General features: G+C 47.8%; 1 protein-coding gene across 1 annotated transcript in view; it reads left to right on the plus strand.

Moving 5' to 3' along the window:
* The window catches only part of LOC106596602 (receptor-type tyrosine-protein phosphatase beta), a 159,319-nt gene that overhangs the window by 11,800 nt on the left and 128,396 nt on the right, over positions 1 to 19,123 (plus strand). The window contains exons 3-11 of the mRNA XM_045700228.1: positions 4,772 to 5,029; positions 8,913 to 9,176; positions 11,757 to 12,029; positions 12,302 to 12,565; positions 13,137 to 13,403; positions 14,335 to 14,598; positions 16,529 to 16,792; positions 17,137 to 17,400; positions 17,713 to 17,976. Of these exons, the coding sequence (XP_045556184.1) occupies positions 4,772 to 5,029; positions 8,913 to 9,176; positions 11,757 to 12,029; positions 12,302 to 12,565; positions 13,137 to 13,403; positions 14,335 to 14,598; positions 16,529 to 16,792; positions 17,137 to 17,400; positions 17,713 to 17,976 (2,382 nt within the window). The remainder of the gene's footprint in view (positions 1 to 4,771; positions 5,030 to 8,912; positions 9,177 to 11,756; positions 12,030 to 12,301; positions 12,566 to 13,136; positions 13,404 to 14,334; positions 14,599 to 16,528; positions 16,793 to 17,136; positions 17,401 to 17,712; positions 17,977 to 19,123) is intronic.

Consider the following 19,123-nt stretch of genomic DNA (forward strand, 5'->3'; position numbering starts at 1 on the left):
CAGTCTCTCTACTGGTCTGTTCTCAGAGTCTCTCTACTGGTCTGTTCTCAGAGCCTTGCTCTTACGGTCTGTTCTCAGAGTCTCTACTGGTCTGTTCTCAGAGTCTCTCTACTGGTCTGTTCTCAGAGCCTCTCTACTGGTCTGTTCTCAGAGTCTCTCTACTGGTCTGTTCTCAGAGTCTCTCTACTGGTCTGTTCTCAGAGTCTCTCTACTGGTCTGTTCTCAGAGTCTCTCTACTGGTCTGTTCTCAGAGCCTCAGTCTCTCTACTGGTCTGTTCTCAGAGTCTCTCTACTGGTCTGTTCTCAGAGTCTCTCTACTGGTCTGTTCTCAGAGCCTCAGCTTCTCTACTGGTCTGTTCTCAGAGTCTCTCTACTGGTCTGTTCTCAGAGTCTCTCTACTGGTCTGTTCTCAGAGCCTCAGCTTCTCTACTGGTCTGTTCTCAGAGTCTCTCTACTTGTCTGTTCTCAGAGCCTCAGCTTCTCTACTGGTCTGTTCTCAGAGTCTCTCTACTGGTCTGTTCTCAGAGCCTCAGTCTCTCTACTGGTCTGTTCTCAGAGTCTCTCTACTGGTCTGTTCTCAGAGTCTCTCTACTGGTCTGTTCTCAGAGTCTCTTTAATGGTCTGTTCTCAGAGCCTCAGTCTCTCTACTGGTCTGTTCTCAGAGTCTCTCTACTGGTCTGTTCTCAGAGTCTCTCTACTGGTCTGTTCTCAGAGTCTCTCTACTGGTCTGTTCTCAGAGTCTCTCTACTGGTCTGTTCTCAGAGCCTCAGCTTCTCTACTGGTCTGTTCTCAGAGTCTCTCTACTGGTCTGTTCTCAGAGTCTCTCTACTGATCTGTTCTCAGAGCCTCAGCTTCTCTACTGGTCTGTTCTCAGAGTCTCTCTACTGGTCTGTTCTCAGAGCCTCAGCTTCTCTACTGGTCTGTTCTCAGAGTCTCTCTACTGGTCTGTTCTCAGAGCCTCTCTACTGGTCTGTTCTCAGAGTCTCTCTACTGGTCTGTTCTCAGAGTCTCTCTACTGGTCTGTTCTCAGAGCCTCTCTACTGGTCTGTTCTCAGAGTCTCTCTACTGGTCTGTTCTCAGAGTCTCTCTACTGGTCTGTTCTCAGAGTCTCTCTACTGGTCTGTTCTCAGAGTCTCTCTACTGGTCTGTTCTCAGAGTCTCTCTACTGGTCTGTTCTCAGAGTCTCTCTACTGGTCTGTTCTCAGAGTCTCTCTACTGGTCTGTTCTCAGAGTCTCTCTACTGGTCTGTTCTCAGAGTCTCTCTACTGGTCTGTTCTCAGAGTCTCTCTACTGGTCTGTTCTCAGAGCCTCAGTCTCTCTACTGGTCTGTTCTCAGAGTCTCTCTACTGGTCTGTTCTCAGAGCCTCTCTACTGGTCTGTTCTCAGAGTCTCTCTACTGGTCTGTTCTCAGAGCCTTAGCTTCTCTACTGGTCTGTTCTCAGAGTCTCTCTACTGGTCTGTTCTCAGAGCCTCAGTCTCTCTACTGGTCTGTTCTCAGAGTCTCTCTACTGGTCTGTTCTCAGAGCCTTAGCTTCTCTACTGGTCTGTTCTCAGAGCCTTAGCTTCTCTACTGGTCTGTTCTCAGAGTCTCTCTACTGGTCTGTTCTCAGAGTCTCTCTACTGGTCTGTTCTCAGAGTCTCTCTACTGGTCTGTTCTCAGAGTCTCTCTACTGGTCTGTTCTCAGAGTCTCTCTACTGGTCTGTTCTCAGAGCCTTAGCTTCTCTACTGGTCTGTTCTCAGAGTCTCTCTACTGGTCTGTTCTCAGAGTCTCTCTACTGGTCTGTTCTCAGAGTCTCTCTACTGGTCTGTTCTCAGAGTCTCAGTCTCTCTACTGGTCTGTTCTCAGAGTCTCTCTACTGGTCTGTTCTCAGAGCCTTAGCTTCTCTACTGGTCTGTTCTCAGAGTCTCTCTACTGGTCTGTTCTCAGAGCCTCTCTACTGGTCTGTTCTCAGAGTCTCTCTACTGGTCTGTTCTCAGAGTCTCTCTACTGGTCTGTTCTCAGAGTCTCTCTACTGGTCTGTTCTCAGAGTCTCTCTACTGGTCTGTTCTCAGAGCCTCAGTCTCTCTACTGGTCTGTTCTCAGAGTCTCTCTACTGGTCTGTTCTCAGAGTCTCTCTACTGGTCTGTTCTCAGAGCCTCAGCTTCTCTACTGGTCTGTTCTCAGAGTCTCTCTACTGGTCTGTTCTCAGAGTCTCTCTACTGATCTGTTCTCAGAGCCTCAGCTTCTCTACTGGTCTGTTCTCAGAGTCTCTCTACTGGTCTGTTCTCAGAGCCTCAGCTTCTCTACTGGTCTGTTCTCAGAGTCTCTCTACTGGTCTGTTCTCAGAGCCTCAGTCTCTCTACTGGTCTGTTCTCAGAGTCTCTCTACTGGTCTGTTCTCAGAGTCTCTCTACTGGTCTGTTCTCAGAGTCTCTTTAATGGTCTGCTCTCAGAGCCTCAGTCTCTCTACTGGTCTGTTCTCAGAGTCTCTCTACTGGTCTGTTCTCAGAGTCTCTCTACTGGTCTGTTCTCAGAGTCTCTCTACTGGTCTGTTCTCAGAGTCTCTCTACTGGTCTGTTCTCAGAGCCTCAGCTTCTCTACTGGTCTGTTCTCAGAGTCTCTCTACTGGTCTGTTCTCAGAGTCTCTCTACTGATCTGTTCTCAGAGCCTCAGCTTCTCTACTGGTCTGTTCTCAGAGTCTCTCTACTGGTCTGTTCTCAGAGCCTCAGCTTCTCTACTGGTCTGTTCTCAGAGTCTCTCTACTGGTCTGTTCTCAGAGCCTCAGTCTCTCTACTGGTCTGTTCTCAGAGTCTCTCTACTGGTCTGTTCTCAGAGTCTCTCTACTGGTCTGTTCTCAGAGTCTCTTTAATGGTCTGTTCTCAGAGCCTCAGTCTCTCTACTGGTCTGTTCTCAGAGTCTCTCTACTGGTCTGTTCTCAGAGTCTCTCTACTGGTCTGTTCTCAGAGTCTCTCTACTGGTCTGTTCTCAGAGTCTCTCTACTGGTCTGTTCTCAGAGTCTCTCTACTGGTCTGTTCTCAGAGCCTCTCTACTGGTCTGTTCTCAGAGTCTCAGTCTCTCTACTGGTCTGTTCTCAGAGTCTCTCTACTGGTCTGTTCTCAGAGCCTCTCAACTTGTCTGTTCTCAGAGCCTCAGTCTCTCTACTGGTCTGTTCTCAGAGTCTCTCTACTGGTCTGTTCTCAGAGTCTCTCTACTGGTCTGTTCTCAGAGTCTCTCTTCACTGGTCTGTTCTCAGAGTCTCTTTAATGGTCTGTTCTCAGAGCCTCAGTCTCTCTACTGGTCTGTTCTGGTCGTAGTTCTATGAATTTCTGTGTTTCTCTGACTGATGAAACACGGTGTAACAGTAATGTCATCAGCCTCTGTGTAGTTTCATTTACCACCACACCTCTGATGAGACATAGTATAACAGTGATGCCAGTCATTCCTCTCAGAGAGTAAAGCCTTGTAGCTCTGTTTACTTTCTGTGAAGATCTGCCTGCTGTCACTCCTCTCTTAACGAAACATTGTGTAACAGCGCCGTTCATCCGTCATTCCCCTGACCAGTCATTCCCCTGACCTGTCATTTCCCTTACCTGTCATTCCCCTGACCTGTCATTCCCCTGACCAGTCATTCCCCTGACCTGTCATTCCCCTGACCTGTCCTTCCCAGACCAGCCATTCCCCTGACCAGTCATTCCCCTGACCAGTCATTCCCCTGACCAGTCATTCTCCAGACCAGTCATTCCCCTGACCCGTCATTCCCCTGACCCGTCATTCCCATAGCCCATCATTCCCTTGACCTGTCATTCCCCTGACCAGTCATTCCCCTGACCAGTCATTCCCCAGACCAGTCATTCCCCTGACCTGTCATTCCCCTGACCCGTTTTCACCCTGTCCTGTCATTCCCCATACCCGTCATTCCCCTAACCAGTCATTCCCCTGACCCGTCATTCCCCTGATCCGTCATTCCCCTGTCCCGTCATTGCCCTGACCCGTCATCCCCCTGAACAGTCATTCCCCTGGCCTGTCATTCCCCTGACCCGTCATTTCCCTGGTCTGTCGTTCACCCTGATCTGTCGTTCACCCTGATCTGTCGTTCCCCTGACCCGTCGTTCCCCTGACCCGTCTTTCCCCTGACCCGTCATCCCCCTGACCCATCATTCCCCTGACCCATCATTCCCCTGGCCTGTCATTCCCCTGACCTGTCATTCCCCTGGCCTGTCATTCCCCTGACCTACTACATGGTTCTCTGTGTAGTTCTGCCTAGCACCACTCCTCTGGTGATGATGTTGTCTAACAGTTATTATTTTGACCATCTAACTTGTCTGTTATGTAGCCATTGTTATGACAGTGATCCCGCCCTGACATTGTAACTGCTTTTGGATCAGATTTTGAAATATAGTTGAATAACTTGTTTGCTTGAATATCAAATTTACCTGTGCTTTATAAGTGAATTGCCAACTTGACTTTTGTTTAAACTTAGCTTGATGTATGGTATCTTGTTTCAGTCATTGACCATGTTCTGTTATAATATCCACCCTGCACAGCCAGAAGAGGACTGGCCACCCCTCATAGCCTGGTTCCTCTCTAGGTTTCTTCCTAGGTTTTTGGCCTTTCTAGGGAGTTTTTCCTAGGGAGTTTTTCCTAGCCACCGTGCTTCTTTCACATGCATTGCTTGCTGTTTGGGGTTTTAGGCTGGGTTTCTGTACAGCACTTTGAGATATCAGCTGATGTACGAAGGGCTATATAAATAAATTTGATTTGATTTGATTGACAGCCCATTCTATCTCTCAGGTCCATCCACAGTCAGTGGCCTACAGGTATCAGAGACCTCAGACAGCCTGGGAGTTTCCTGGCAGCCTGGCCCTGGAAGGACTGAGCGCTTCAGGCTACTGCTGACCGACCGAGTGGGTGTGGTGAGGAACCTGACTCTGGAGAGCACCACTAAAAACTATATTGTCACCGACCTGGTCCCAGGGCGCGTGTATAACATCACCATGGTGACGGAGGCCGGGGGACGCCAGAGTACCACCTCAAGACAAATACAGACAGGTAAGGATTCAGTCATGATATGGGATTCATTGGAATGGACTCTCCTTAGATGACTTCAGCATCTGTAACAGCAACGTAACATCTATTTGTTAGAGTCATCACAATAATTAGAAATAGAAATTCACCAAATTCCAGGAAAGCATGCACTTCGGTGACCAGCTATTTATTTTAAGCTTTGAGCTTCTCACACAGTCATCAGCCCACACGAATAATGGGATAGTGAGTATATGGAAGATGCCAACCTCTCCTCTGCTCCCTGCATCCTGTGGTTCTGTGTGTATGGGAAAGACTGAGTGTTAGGGTCTGGTATGGACACAGGGCTCAAGCTTGCTTTCCTTCCCAACAGAGTCCCTACACAAACAAGCCTGTTTCCTTCACAACAGAGTCCCTACCCAACCAACCCTGCTTTCTTTCCCAACAGAGTCCCTACCCAACCAAGCCTGTTTCCTTCCCAACGGAGTCCCTACCCAACCAAGCCTGCTTTCTTTCCCAACAGAGTCCCTACCCAACCAAGCCTGTTTCCTTCACAACAGTGTCCCTACCCAACCAAGTCTGCTTTCTTTCCCAACAGAGTCCCTACCCAACCAAGCCTGTTTCCTTCCCAACAGAGTCCCTACCCAACCAAGCCTGCTTTCCTTCCCAACAGAGTCCCTACCCAACCAAGCCTGCTTTCTTTCCCAACAGAGTCCCTACCCAACCAAGCCTGCTTTCTTTCCCAACAGAGTCCCTACCCAACCAAGCCTGCTTTCTTTCCCAACAGAGTCCCTACCCAACCAAGCCTGCTTTCTTTCCCAACAGAGTCCCTACCCAACCAAGCCTGCTTTCTTTCCCAACAGAGTCCCTACCCAACCAAGCCTGTTTCCTTCCCAACAGAGTCCCTACCCAACCAAGCCTGTTTCCTTCCCAACAGAGTCCCTACCCAACCAAGCCTGCTTTCTTTCCCAACAGAGTCCCTACCCAACCAAGCCTGCTTTCTTTCCCAACAGAGTCCCTACCCAACCAAGCCTGTTTCCTTCCCAACAGAGTCCCTACCCAACCAAGCCTGCTTTCTTTCCCAACAGAGTCCCTACCCAACCAAGCCTGCTTTCTTTCCCAACAGAGTCCCTACCCAACCAAGCCTGCTTTCCTTCCCAACAGAGTCCCTACCCAACCAAGCCTGCTTTCTTTCCCAACAGAGTCCCTACCCAACCAAGCCTGTTTCCTTCCCAACAGAGTCCCTACCCAACCAAGCCTGCTTTCTTTCCCAACAGAGTCCCTACCCAACCAAGCCTGCTTTCTTTCCCAACAGAGTCCCTACCCAACCAAGCCTGTTTCCTTCCCAACAGAGTCCCTACCCAACCAAGCCTGTTTCCTTCCCAACAGAGTCCCTACCCAACCAAGCCTGTTTCCTTCCCAACAGAGTCCCTACCCAACCAAGCCTGTGTCAGTCTTTAACTGTCCAGGATCGGTGTGAATTTTCCACAATATATTCAGCCATCGTAAACCTCCGACTTAGGCTGACTTTATCTATTGGTTTATAAGCATCACCATTAGCTTATTCAGAAGCAGCAGCTACTCTTCCTGGGGGCCAAAAAAAACATGAAACACGATAAGTCACAAAACACTGACACACTGATAGACAAGGACAGTCACACATATGTGACCGACCGACTTGATTCGGTCTTATGTAGCAAAATTTGAAATTGTGTTTTTTTTTTACATTGCATAAAAGTAGAGGCTCGGAGCTATAAAATGGTATATCTGTCACGCCCTGATCTGTTTCACCTCTTTGTACTTGTCTCCACATCGTTACGTCACACGGCCTGCACTTGATTCCTGATCATATCATACGCTGCAGTTGAGGAACATTGGGAAAGTAATTCTGCTTTGAAAGTTGATCAACTCTTAACCTCACTTTTTGAAAACATTGCTCTTGAATGTTTTGGTTCGTCTACTGGAGAGCTCTTCTTTGTCTACACCCATTCAGCATTGTCCACAACCTCCAAAGCCATAGCCTCACCCATGTCTTTAAGGATTCACATGTGAGGCCATGTATTTCAAGACTAAAGGCTGGTTTATACTACGGGTACCAGAGTGTGCTCTGGGCGTTCGTAAACTCAGAGTGTTGTCAGATTGTCCATTTGTAAATCAGAGCGCTGTCAGATTGTCCATTTGTAAACTCAGAGCCTTGTCAGATTGTCCATTTGTAAACTCAGAGCCTTGTCAGATTGTCCATTTGTAAACTCAGAGCATTGTCAGATTGTCCATTTGTAAACTCAGAGTGTTGTCAGATTGTCCATTTGTAAACTCAGAGCGTTGTCAGATTGTCCATTTGTAAACTCAGAGCATTGTCAGATTGTCCATTTGTAAACTCAGAGCATTGTCAGATTGTCCATTTGTAAACTCAGAGCATTGTCAGATTGTCCATTTGTAAACTCAGAGCATTGTCAGATTGTCCATTTGTAAACTCAGAGCGTTGTCAGATTGTCCATTTGTAAACTCAGAGCGTTGTCAGATTGTCCATTTGTAAACTCAGAGCATTGTCAGATTGTCCATTTGTAAACTCAGAGCGTTGTCAGATTGTCCATTTGTAAACTCAGAGCGTTGTCAGATTGTCCATTTGTAAACTCAGAGCATTGTCAGATTGTCCATTTGTATATTCAGAGCATTTTCGCTCTCGTAGCATTCAGAGCGCACACTGGACGCTCTGGCCGAGGAGTAGGGTTGTTCTGACCTCACAACGACAGTAAAGCACCTAAACTAACTGACCAACGTTGGCTAGCTTGCTAGCTACTTCCAGTACAAATGAGAGAACACCTCACTCTGACCATTTTACTCACCCTAGCGGAGCTGGTTAGGCTGTTTTCATGTTATCCAGAGTGTTACTTGCATAGTGGAGTCTTTTGTTTAGACACGTAGCTAGCTAGCTAAACAATGAACCATGATCCCAACTCATAACATTACTACCCTGCATGAAACTGCAGGTAGATAACCAACCAGGTTCAACGTTAGCTAGTTAACATTAGGCTATAATTGTTTCTGTTTTTGCGGTTTGCTCTTTGTTATAGAGCCAAAAACATTGGAGAAGTGGTTTACCCATACACCTCCGTTTTGGATAGATAACTCTTCGTGTTGTTGTTTGTTTAGTGTTTTCCCATTTTCCCAGAATTGGTTAGAGTCTATGGATTCTTCAATTACATTGAGCTGATTTCTGACATGCTGTTCCTTGTTTTTCCGTAGTGTATTTCTGTATTGTTTTAGTGATTCACCATAATGAAGGCGTAGGCTCAGGTTTTCTGGGTTTCTATGTTATTGGTTGGACAGGTTTCTCAATTCCTTTCTTAGGTTTTTGCATTCTTCATCAAACCATTTGTCATTGTTGTTCATTTTCTTTGATTTTCTGTTTGACATTTTTTGATTTGATAGGGAAGCTGAGAGGTGAAATATACTGTTTAGGTTTTCTACTAATAGTGAAGTTTACACCTTCACTATTACAGTGAAACATTTTGTCCAAGAAGTTGTCTAAAAGGGATTGAATTTGTCTCTCTCTCTCTCTCTTTCCCTCTCCCTCTCTCCCTCTCTATCCCTCACTCTCTCCCTCTCTCCCTCTCCCTCCCCCTCTCTCCCTTCTATCTCTCCCTCCCTCCCCCTTGCTCTCCCTCTCCCTCTCCCTTGCTCTCTCTCTCCCTCTATCTTTCTCTACCCCCTCTTTCTCCCCTCTCCCTCTCTCTCTCTCTCTCTCTCTCTCTCTCTCCCCTCTCACTCCCTCCCCCTGTCTCTCTCACCTCTCACTCCCTCCCCTCTGTCTCTCCTCCGTCTCTCCGTCTCCCGCCCCCCTCCCTCCCTCCCTTCCCTCTCTATCCTCCCCTCCCTCCCCTCTCCTCCTGTCTCTCTTCCTCTCCAGTGCCCTATGCCGTCTCCAACCTGAAGCTAGAGAACAATAACACCCAGGACAGTTTGAGGGCATCATGGAGTCAACCCCAGGGTGATGTGGACTCTATAGTGGTGACTCTGTCCTCGTCTGGAACCACCCCTCTGGAGAAGACCCTGTCATCTGACACCACAAAGGCCCTCTTCCACCAGCTGACACCCGGACGGACCTATCAGGTGTCTGTCGCCACCAAGAGCGGAGAGCTCTCCAACCAATCAACTGCCTCGGCTAACACAGGTGACAGTAGACATAACCAGGAAAACATCTGTAAACCAGGACAATCTCTGTGTCGTGGTCAGGAAAACGTCTTGTCCCTGGTCTAACATGCTAACAATTAGTGTTCTCAGAAAACCACTGAAGCCTTTAGTTTGGTGAGAGCAGCACTCTTCCTGTTGAAGAGGGCCTCTGCTATTAAAGCCAAGAGGATAAAGGGGGGGAGATGGTAATTCCCCTCAAGTGTGACTGTTTAATTTAAACACTCTGTTATTAAGGGTTCAGCAAGAGCTCATTGAGTGCCTCGATAATGTCTAAGATCATAACTATGTGTTTACAATTCATGAATGAATCAAGTGGATTAGAATTAGCCCATTGTGTAGTCGTGTTAAAGCGTCTGCATGCTTCCCAGCAGAAAAAGTTCAGAAGAGTTCCTGCATATATTATGATGACATTTGGTGATGTTTTGTTATTAGCTGAGGGGTTTGTTGTTAGGTGAGGGGTTTGTTATTAGCTGAGGGGTTTGTTGTTAGGTGAGGGGGTTTGTTGTTAGGTGAGGGGGTTTGTTGTTAGGTGAGGGGGTTTGTTGTTCGGTGAGGGGGTTTGTTGTTAGGTGAGGGGTTTGTTGTTCGGTGAGGGGTTTGTTGTTAGGTGAGGGGGTTTGTTGTTCGGTGAGGGGTTTGTTGTTAGGTGAGGGGGTTTGTTGTTAGGTGAGGGGTTTGTTGTTAGGTGAGGGGTTTGTTGTTAGGTGAGGGGGTTTGTTGTTAGGTGAGGGGGTTTGTTGTTAGGTGAGGGGTTTGTTCTTAGGTGAGGGGTTTGTTGTTAGGTGAGGGGTTTGTTGTTAGGTGAGGGGTTTGTTGTTAGGTGAGGGGTTTGTTCTTAGGTGAGGGGTTTGTTGTTAGGTGAGGGGGTTTGTTGTTAGGTGAGGGGTTTGTTGTTAGGTGAGGGGGTTTGTTGTTAGGTGAGGGGTTTGTTGTTAGGTGAGGGGTTTGTTGTTAGGTGAGGGGGTTTGTTGTTAGGTGAGGGGGTTTGTTGTTAGGTGAGGGGGTTTGTTCTTAGGTGAGGGGTTTGTTGTTAGGTGAGGGGTTTGTTGTTAGGTGAGGGGTTTGTTATTAGGTGAGGGGTTTGTTCTTAGGTGAGGGGGTTTGTTGTTAGGTGAGGGGGTTTGTTATTAGGTGAGGGGTTTGTTCTTAGGTGAGGGGGTGTGTTGTTAGGTGAGGGGTTTGTTGTTAGGTGAGGGGTTTGTTGTTAGGTGAGGGGTTTGTTGTTAGGTGAGGGGGTTTGTTGTTAGGTGAGGGGTTTGTTGTTAGGTGAGGGGTTTGTTCTTAGGTGAGGGGTTTGTTGTTAGGTGAGGGGGTTTGTTGTTAGGTGAGGGGGTTTTGTTGTTAGGTGAGGGGTTTGTTGTTAGGTGAGGGGTTTTGTTGTTAGGTGAGGGGGTTTGTTGTTAGGTGAGGGGTTTGTCGTTAGGTGGGGGGTTTGTTGTTAGGTGAGGGGGTTTGTTGTTAGGTGAGGGGGTTTGTTGTTAGGTGAGGGGTTTTGTTGTTAGGTGAGGGGTTTGTTGTTAGGTGAGGGGGTTTGTTGTTAGGTGAGGGGGTTTGTTGTTAGGTGAGGGGTTTTGTTGTTAGGTGAGGGGTTTGTTGTTAGGTGAGGGGGTTTGTTGTTAGGTGAGGGGTTTGTTATTAGGTGAGGGGTTTTGTTGTTAGGTGAGGGGGTTTGTTGTTAGGTGAGGGGGTTTGTTGTTAGGTGAGGGGGTTGTTGTTAGGTGAGGGGTTTGTTGTTAGGTGAGGGGGTTTGTTGTTAGGTGAGGGGGTTTGTTGTTAGGTGAGGGGTTTGTTGTTAGGTGAGGGGGTTTGTTGTTAGGTGAGGGGTTTTGTTGTTAGGTGAGGGGGTTTGTTGTTAGGTGAGGGGGTTTGTTGTTAGGTGAGGGGTTTGTTGTTAGGTGAGGGGTTTGTTGTTAGGTGAGGGGTTTGTTGTTAGGTGAGGGGGTTTGTTGTTAGGTGAGGGGGTTTGTTGTTAGGTGAGGGGGTTTGTTGTTAGGTGAGGGGTTTGTTGTTAGGTGAGGGGGTTTGTTCTTAGGTGAGGTTTTTTCAGGTGTTTTGGCACCACATTCTTTTTCTGGAGGCAAGCCGAAGTCGATGGCCAAAGTCTATAACCCTTCGTCGGTGATTGGTCAACAGCGGAGATTCTTCAATAAAGTCTTTGTTGTCATTCAACGAGAGAAGACTGTTTTTTATGCCAATATTTTCATTGAGAAATATTGCACCGAACATCTTACTTAGATGTAAAATTACACAACTAATGTCAAAATGTATGAAAGATTTCTTGAGTTTGAGCTTTGATTCTTTTAGACTATTTACAGCGTCTCAAAATGGACAAACAGGTACTGACTGTACTACTCAAGGAAATTCAGAGACCTTTTAACCAAAGGTCTTTTAAGGGAGTATGCGAGCACGTTCATTCGGAAAGGCGCCAGCCCGAATTTAAGCATGCTAACGCCTTAAGGGTTCTTACTTCCTGCCTTTTGAGAGCTGCTAATATAAATGAACAAAATGAAATACTCCAGACTGTGCCTTTAACTGGTCTTTCTTCTTCTCTCTGTCCCAGTCCCAGGTAAAGTGTCCCAGCTCTCTATGGTGGAGCTGGATGACTCCAACTCTCTGAAGGTGATGTGGGCTCCCCCTGGTGGAGACTGGGATAAGTACAGGGTGCTGCTGTTAAATGGGACCCAGACTCTGGATAACAGGACCGTGGAGAAAGGGGTGGTGGAGTACACTTTCTCTGGCCTGGGACTGGTCCCTGGGAGGACCTACAGGGCTGGGGTCATGGTGGAAAGCACTGGGGAGCAAGGCACTGTGGAGTACTGCCACAGAGGAATGGGTAGGCTACACAACAACTGAATGGAGTAGGAGGAAGATGCTGGCATCAGCAAGAATGATAAGAGAACTCATGACATCATCATGACTCTTCATCTCATTATTCTCTCTATTTCTGCAAACCTTCTTTCTCCCCTTCTCTCTTTCCCTTAATCCACCCCGCCCCCTGTCTCTCTCTCTCTCTCGCTCTCTCTTTCCCTTACTCTCTCTCTCTTTCTCTCTTTCCCTTACTCTAACCCACCCACTCTCTCTCTCTCCTCCCTGTCTCTCTCCCAGCTCCTAAGCCCGTCTCAGAGCTCCATATCCGCCATGCTGACGAGACCTCCCTCAGCGCCCTGTGGAGTCACGCCCCCAACTCAGCCAGGGACGGCTACGCCGTGGAGCTCCGCCATGGCAACGCCACGGTTGCCACGAGAGACCTGACCCGTGACATGAGGGAGTGCACCTTCAACGTGCTCATGCCCGGACGCGTGTTCACCATCACCGTGACAACCAAGAGCGGGGAGCTCAACAGCTCTGTGTCGGTGTTAGGGAGGACAGGTGAGAGGGTTGCTATAGCACCTGTATGGATATTTATACACAACACACTGAAACAGAGGGACTGCCCCTTTGTAGCTAAGGTCATCTCTATGGTAGGACCTTTATTTATCCAAACAAAGAAACTCAATGATACTGTTCCTTTGTAGCTGAGGTCATCTCTATGGTAACACTGTATTTATCCAATCAGTTGGACTCAATGATACTGTCCCTTTGTAGCTGAGGTCATCTCTATGGTAACACTGTATTTATCCAATCAGTTGGACTCAATGATACTGTCCCTTTGTAGCTGAGGTCATCTCTATGGTAACACTGTATTTATCCAATCAGAGGGACTCAATGATACTGTCCCTTTGTAGCTGAAGTCATCTCTATGGTAACACTGTATTTATCCAATCAGACTTTGAGGCAGCATGTACAGAGATGTTTTTACTTTGTCTCAGTTTATTTTCTTCACAAAATGGAGTCTTCGGATGAAGCCTAACACACAAAGGGTAATAATGAGCCTGCTGAGATAAAATAAGCTTAATTTTTCAAATGGAGACTGACAGTAACTGAGCCTGTCTGTCTGCAGTACCTATGGAGGTGAGGCGTGTCCACCTGAGCAACCAGGGCCACGTGGACAGTTTACAGGCCAGCTGGGAACTCCCCCCTGGAGACCTGGACTACTGCAGCCTGGAGCTCCTCCACAACAACCAGGCAGTACAGAACCACACCGTCCCAGCCAACACCACCTCTCTGCAGCTCAGTGACCTCAGGCCTGGTGCCTCCTACAGGCTGGTGGTCAGTACTGTCAGTGGTGGGATGGTGTCGAAGCCGGCCGTGGCTGAGGGACGCACTGGTAAGTTAAATATTAGGAACAGTTCATCTTTATGCATTTACTCAAATGTATCGTCCACATTAAGATCAACTGACCGACACGCGAGCCAGGCGTTTGTTTTGGGGGTTGTTCTGTATGTTCTTCCTGGTAGTCTTGTCCATTACGGCTGTATATGTGTGTATGTAATATAGTGAAGGCCAGGTGTGCTTTATTCTATACTTACAGATGTGTTGTATAAGGGTGGGTGTCTTTGTTATGGTGATTGTTAACCAACTTTAATTATAAGATACTATCTCAGAGAGAGAGTGCAATATAATATTGTTTTCCAATACAAAAGAGAATGTCTGGAATGTTCAGGAAGCTTTGTGTCAACTACAAAAAAAACTCTCCAAGGTCCCGTTCAAAGACTTCCTTGTCCGATCTCAATTGTCTTCCCCAGGAAAGTTCTGGCTATTTTGGGCCCCACCACTTCCTCCTTTTAATTAACTTCAGAGTCCGGGGGCCAAGGGTTGATGAAAACAAACACCACTTTCAGATAACATTCAGACAACTTTGGGCTAACTTTCAGCTAACGAGATAATAACAAAGGACACTTGAACTAAACCTTTCCCGTCACACTGGGTATCTGAATGTCACGTTAAATGCCATATTTAATCAAGTCAGTCGATTCAATTCAAATCATCAATGCTGTGTTGTAGGAGTAATTAATGTAAGCCAAACAACATGAAGCCATACTCTTTAGCTCAGCAGGCAACACAGTTTTGGGGTCGAAAGGATTTTGACCCAATCGACCTCACAACCGTTTTGTCCTTCTGTCCCTTCTCAGTGACAGCTGTGGTCGGAGAGGTTACGGGCAGTAACAACGGTCGTCCAGACTTCTATCTCTAACATGTGTGTCTCTGTGTCCTCTCTGTCGATGACCGGTCTCTGCCCACCCTCCTTCTCTCGTCAGTACCAGCTGCGGTCGGAGAAGTTATGGTCAGTAACAACGGTCGTCCAGACTTCCTGGGGGTGTCGTGGCAGCCAGCGGTCGGAGATGTGGACAGTTACCTGGTCCTACTGAAGGACCGCGACAGAACCGTACACAACCTGGTGGTTTCTAAGGCAAGCCCAGAGTGTGTGTTTAACTCCCTCAAGTCAGGGAGGCTGTACACCGTCTCCATAGCAACCCGCAGCGGCAGCTTCCAGAACAACACGGTGGTGACGGCTCGTACACGTAGGTCTCACCCACACACCAACACACACACACATGCAAGCATTACAAACCAACACACACACATGCACACACCGTCTCTTGGGCCCCTCATCTTGATCACCATCTATCACTCTGTTTACAGTGCGTTCTGAAAGTATTCAGACCACTTGACATTTTGCACATTGTTTCATCACAGCCTTATTCAAAAATGTATTAAAATAACATTTCCTCACATCAATCTACGTACAATACCCCATAATGACAAAGCGAAAACAGGTTTAATTAAAAATAAATAACAGAAATACCTTATTAACATAAGTATTCAGACCCTTTGCTGTGAGACTCGAAATTGAGCTCAGGTGCATCCTGTTTCCATTGATCATCCTTGAGATGTTTCTACAACTTGATTGGAGTCCACCTGTGGTAAATTCAATTGATTGGACATGATTTGGAAAGGCACACACCTGTCTATATAAAGTCCCACAGTTGACAGTGCATGTCAGAGCAAAAACCAAGCCGTGAGGTCGAAGAAATTGTCTATAGAGCTTCGAGACAGGATTGTGTTGCGGCACAGATCTGGGGAAGGGTACCAAAACATTTCTGCAGCATTGAAGGTCCCCAAGAACACAGTGGCCTCCATCATTCTTAAATGGAAGGCGTATGGAACCACCAACACTCTTCCTAGAGCTGTCCGCCCGGCCGAACTGAGCAATTGGGGGAGAAAGTCCTTGGTCAGGGAGGTGACCAAGAACCCAATGGTCACTCTAACAGAGCTCCAGAGTTCCTCTGTGGAGATGGGAGAACCTTCCAGAAGGACAACCATCTCTGCAGCACTCTACCAATCAGGCCTTTATGCTAGTGTGGCTATACAGAAGCCACTCCTCAGTAAAAGGCACATGACAGCCTGCTTGGAGTTTGCCAAAAAGCACCTAAAGGACTCTCAGACCATGAGAAACAAGATTCTCTGGTCTGATGAAACCAAGATTGAACTCTTTGGTTTGAATGCCAAGCATCACATCTGGAGGAAACCTGGCACCATCCCTACAGTGAAGCATGGTGGTGATAGCATCATGCTGTGGGGATGTTTTTTAGCAGCAGGGACTGGGAGACTAGTCAAGATCAATGGAAAGATGAACGGAGCAAAGTACAGAGAGATCCTCGATGAAAACCAGCTCCAGAACACTCAGGACCTCAGACTGGGGCGAAGTTTCACCTTCCAACAGGACAACAACCATAAGCACACAGCCAAGACAATGCAGGAGGGGCTTTGGGACAAGTCTCTGAATATCCTTGAGTGTCCCAGCCAGAGCCCAGACTTGAACCCGATCGGACACCTCTGGAGAGACCTGAAAATAGCTGTGCAGCGACGCTCCCCATTCAACCTGACAGAGCTTGAGAGGATCTGCAGAGAAGAATGGGAGAAACTCCCCAAATACAGATGTGCCAAGCTTGTTGCACCATACACAAGAAGACTCAAGGCTGTAATCGCTGCCAAAGGTGCTTCAACAAAGAACTGAGTAAAGGGTCTGAATACTTATTTAAATGTGTTAATCCAGTTGTACATTTTTTATAAATTAGCAAAAATGTCTAAACACCTGTTTTTGCTTTTCCATTATGGGGTATTGTGTGTAGATCGATGAGGGGGAAAAACTATTCATTCCATTTTAGAATGAGGCTGTAATGTAACAAAATATGGAAAAAGTCAAGGGGTCTGAATACTTTCCCGAATTCACTGTATATAGTTACATGGATGAATGTGTTAATATAGATTTTTTTTCTGGTGATCTAGGAAACAAATTGTTAAATTGGTAGGGAACATTTGGAGGAAAATCTTTTGGAGAAAATGTGTATCTCTTAAAATAACAACAGTGTTGTATTTAATGAAAAACACCCCACATCCTTCTTGACCTCTTGACCTCTTGACATCTCTTCTACCCCTCTCTCTACCCAGAACCCTCCAGTGTCCAGAACCCCAACGCCATCCACTCTGCCAGGGACGACTTCCTGAAAGTCTACTGGCGTCATGCGGCCGGAGACTTGGACCGTTACGAGGTGGTCATTAAGTACAACAACACGGTCGTCCAGAACCAGACGGTGGCGCGGTCACAGAACGACTGTGTGTTCAGCTCTCTGGTTCCCGGGAGGCTTTATACGGTCACTGTCAGCACCTGGAGCGGAGAGTACCAGTCCAGTGTTTCTACTGACGGGAGAACATGTCAGTCTATTAACTACATTCTATGATTCTGTGTCTATTGCTACTGCAGTGTTGGTAGAAGGTTTAAGTAAAATGCTGTACTGCTGAGTGTTCTGTGTGGCCAAGTCCATGGAAAACCAATATACAACTTATTTGGAAGAATTTGTAGGTGTGAAATCTAGACTTCAGCGCATGGGAATTGTACCTACGATCACATTCAGTAACATTTTGGCAGCGCAAAGTTAACCTTAAACTAGTGGGCATTATGGGTCAAATTCCCCTCAGCCAACGAATCCATTGAGCCCTTTGGTGTAGTGTGAATAGTTGAAATCTTTAAATAAAGTTGTATTTGACTGTCTCCGTAGTCCCCTCTGCGGTGCGGCGCCTGGCCCTGGGTGACAGTGGTACAGGTGATCTGGTGGTCACATGGTCTCCAGCGCTGGGGGATGTTGATCACTACGAGGTCCAGATCCTCTTCAACGACACGCGGGTTTACCCGCCCGTAACCCTGGGCAACGAGGCCCGTGACCACCGCCTGGCCTCGCTCACCCCGGGACGCCTGTACAAGATCGTGGTGTCCACCTTCAGCGGACCCAACCAGAGACCGCAGTTCATCGAGGGCAGGACAGGTCAGTAGGGAAACAGAGTGGGCAGCTGCCCGGGTTGGTTTTCCAAATAACCTCCCATTGCGTTTCATAGCATTTCTGTCACAGGTATTTCAGCTAAAACAACACTATAACCTTTTGTTATCACTTCATTCTGTAGAACATCATCTAAAAATTTAAAAAGCAAAAACACAACATTGTTTTTCGGCCAGTCTTCAACTTATTTATATATAAGTGATCCACATTGTGAGTGCCACATTCTGACCCATCTCCATTCTCTTCCATCCCCCCCTCCCTTCACTCCTGTCTCTCTGCCTTCTCTCTCAAACCCCCCAGTCCCCAGCCAGGTGAGGAACCTCCATGCCCGGCCAGGGGACCAGGCTGCCAGCCTGAGGGTGTCCTGGACCCCTGGTGATGGGGACGTGGACATGTACACTGTGTCCCTATCCCAAGGAGGACACCTTCTGGAGACCAGACCTGTCCCCAAACACGTCACGGAGCTGGACTTTCAGGGTCTGATACCAGGACAACTGTATGGGGTCGAGGTTCAGGCCCTGAGTGGAATACTGGTCAATAATTCTACAACTACTGGACGAACAGGTGAGAAGGAGGGAGGGAGGGGAATAGGAGAGGGAATGAGAGGAGAGCGGGGAGAAAGAGAGGGAGAGAAGGGAATAGGAGAGGAAATGGGAGGCGAGGGGGGAGAGGGAGGGGAATAGGAGAGGGAATGGGAGGAGGGGGAGGAATAGAGAGGGGAAAGGAGGGAATGGGAGGAGAGGGAGAGAGGAAAGGAGAGGGAACGGGAGGAGAGGGGGGAGGAATAGAGAGAGGGGAATAGGAGAGGGAATGGGAGGAGAGGGGGGAGAGGGAAGGGAATGGGAGGAGAGGGGGAGGAAGAGGGGGAGGGAGGGGAATAGGAGAGGAAATGGGAGGAGAGGGGAGAGGGAATAGAGGGAATGGAGAAAGGGGGAGGAAGCGAGGGAGGGAGGGGAATAGGAGAGGGAATGAGAGGAGGGGGGAGGAAGAGGGGGAGGGAGAGGAATAGGAGAGGAAATGGGAGGAAGAGAGGGAGGGAAGGGAATAGGAGAGGAAATGGGAGAAGAGAGGGAGGGGAATAGGAGAGGGAATGGGAGAAGATGGGGGAGGGAGGGAGGGAGGGAGGGAGGGAGGGAGGGAGGGAGGGAGGGAGGGAGGGAGGGAGGGAGGGAGGGAGGGAGGGAGGGAGGGACAGCCCTGAGTGGAACACTGGTCAATAACAGCAGTACTACTGGATGAACAGGTGAGAGGGAATGCTCAGAATATACCTGTATGATAACAAATAGCTTGGACTGGAGCCATTAAGACACACAGGGCTTTGGCTTGAATTATATTAGAACAACAGTTGTCATTGTTGTCATTGTCATCAACAGTTGTCATTCTCATCAACAGTTGTCATTCTCATCAACAGTTGTCATTATCATTTGCCATCTTCATGGAAAAGTCAAATTCTAAAATCATTGGAAACTGATTCTCTTCAGAACAAGTTCAGAGTTCAAGAATACTACAATACAACCCTTCCAGCCATGGGTGATGTCTAACCTCTCCCTGTGTCTGTCCAGTCCCCTCCCAGCCATGGGTGATGTCTAACCTCTCCCTGTGTCTGTCCAGTCCCCTCCCAGCCATGGGTGATGTCTAACCTCTCCCTGTGTCTGTCCAGTCCCCTCCCAGCCATGGGTGGTGTCTAACCTCTCCCTGTGTCTGTCCAGTC

This window comes from Salmo salar, chromosome ssa17 (assembly GCF_905237065.1).
Source record: "Salmo salar chromosome ssa17, Ssal_v3.1, whole genome shotgun sequence".
Classification (NCBI taxonomy): domain Eukaryota; kingdom Metazoa; phylum Chordata; class Actinopteri; order Salmoniformes; family Salmonidae; genus Salmo; species Salmo salar.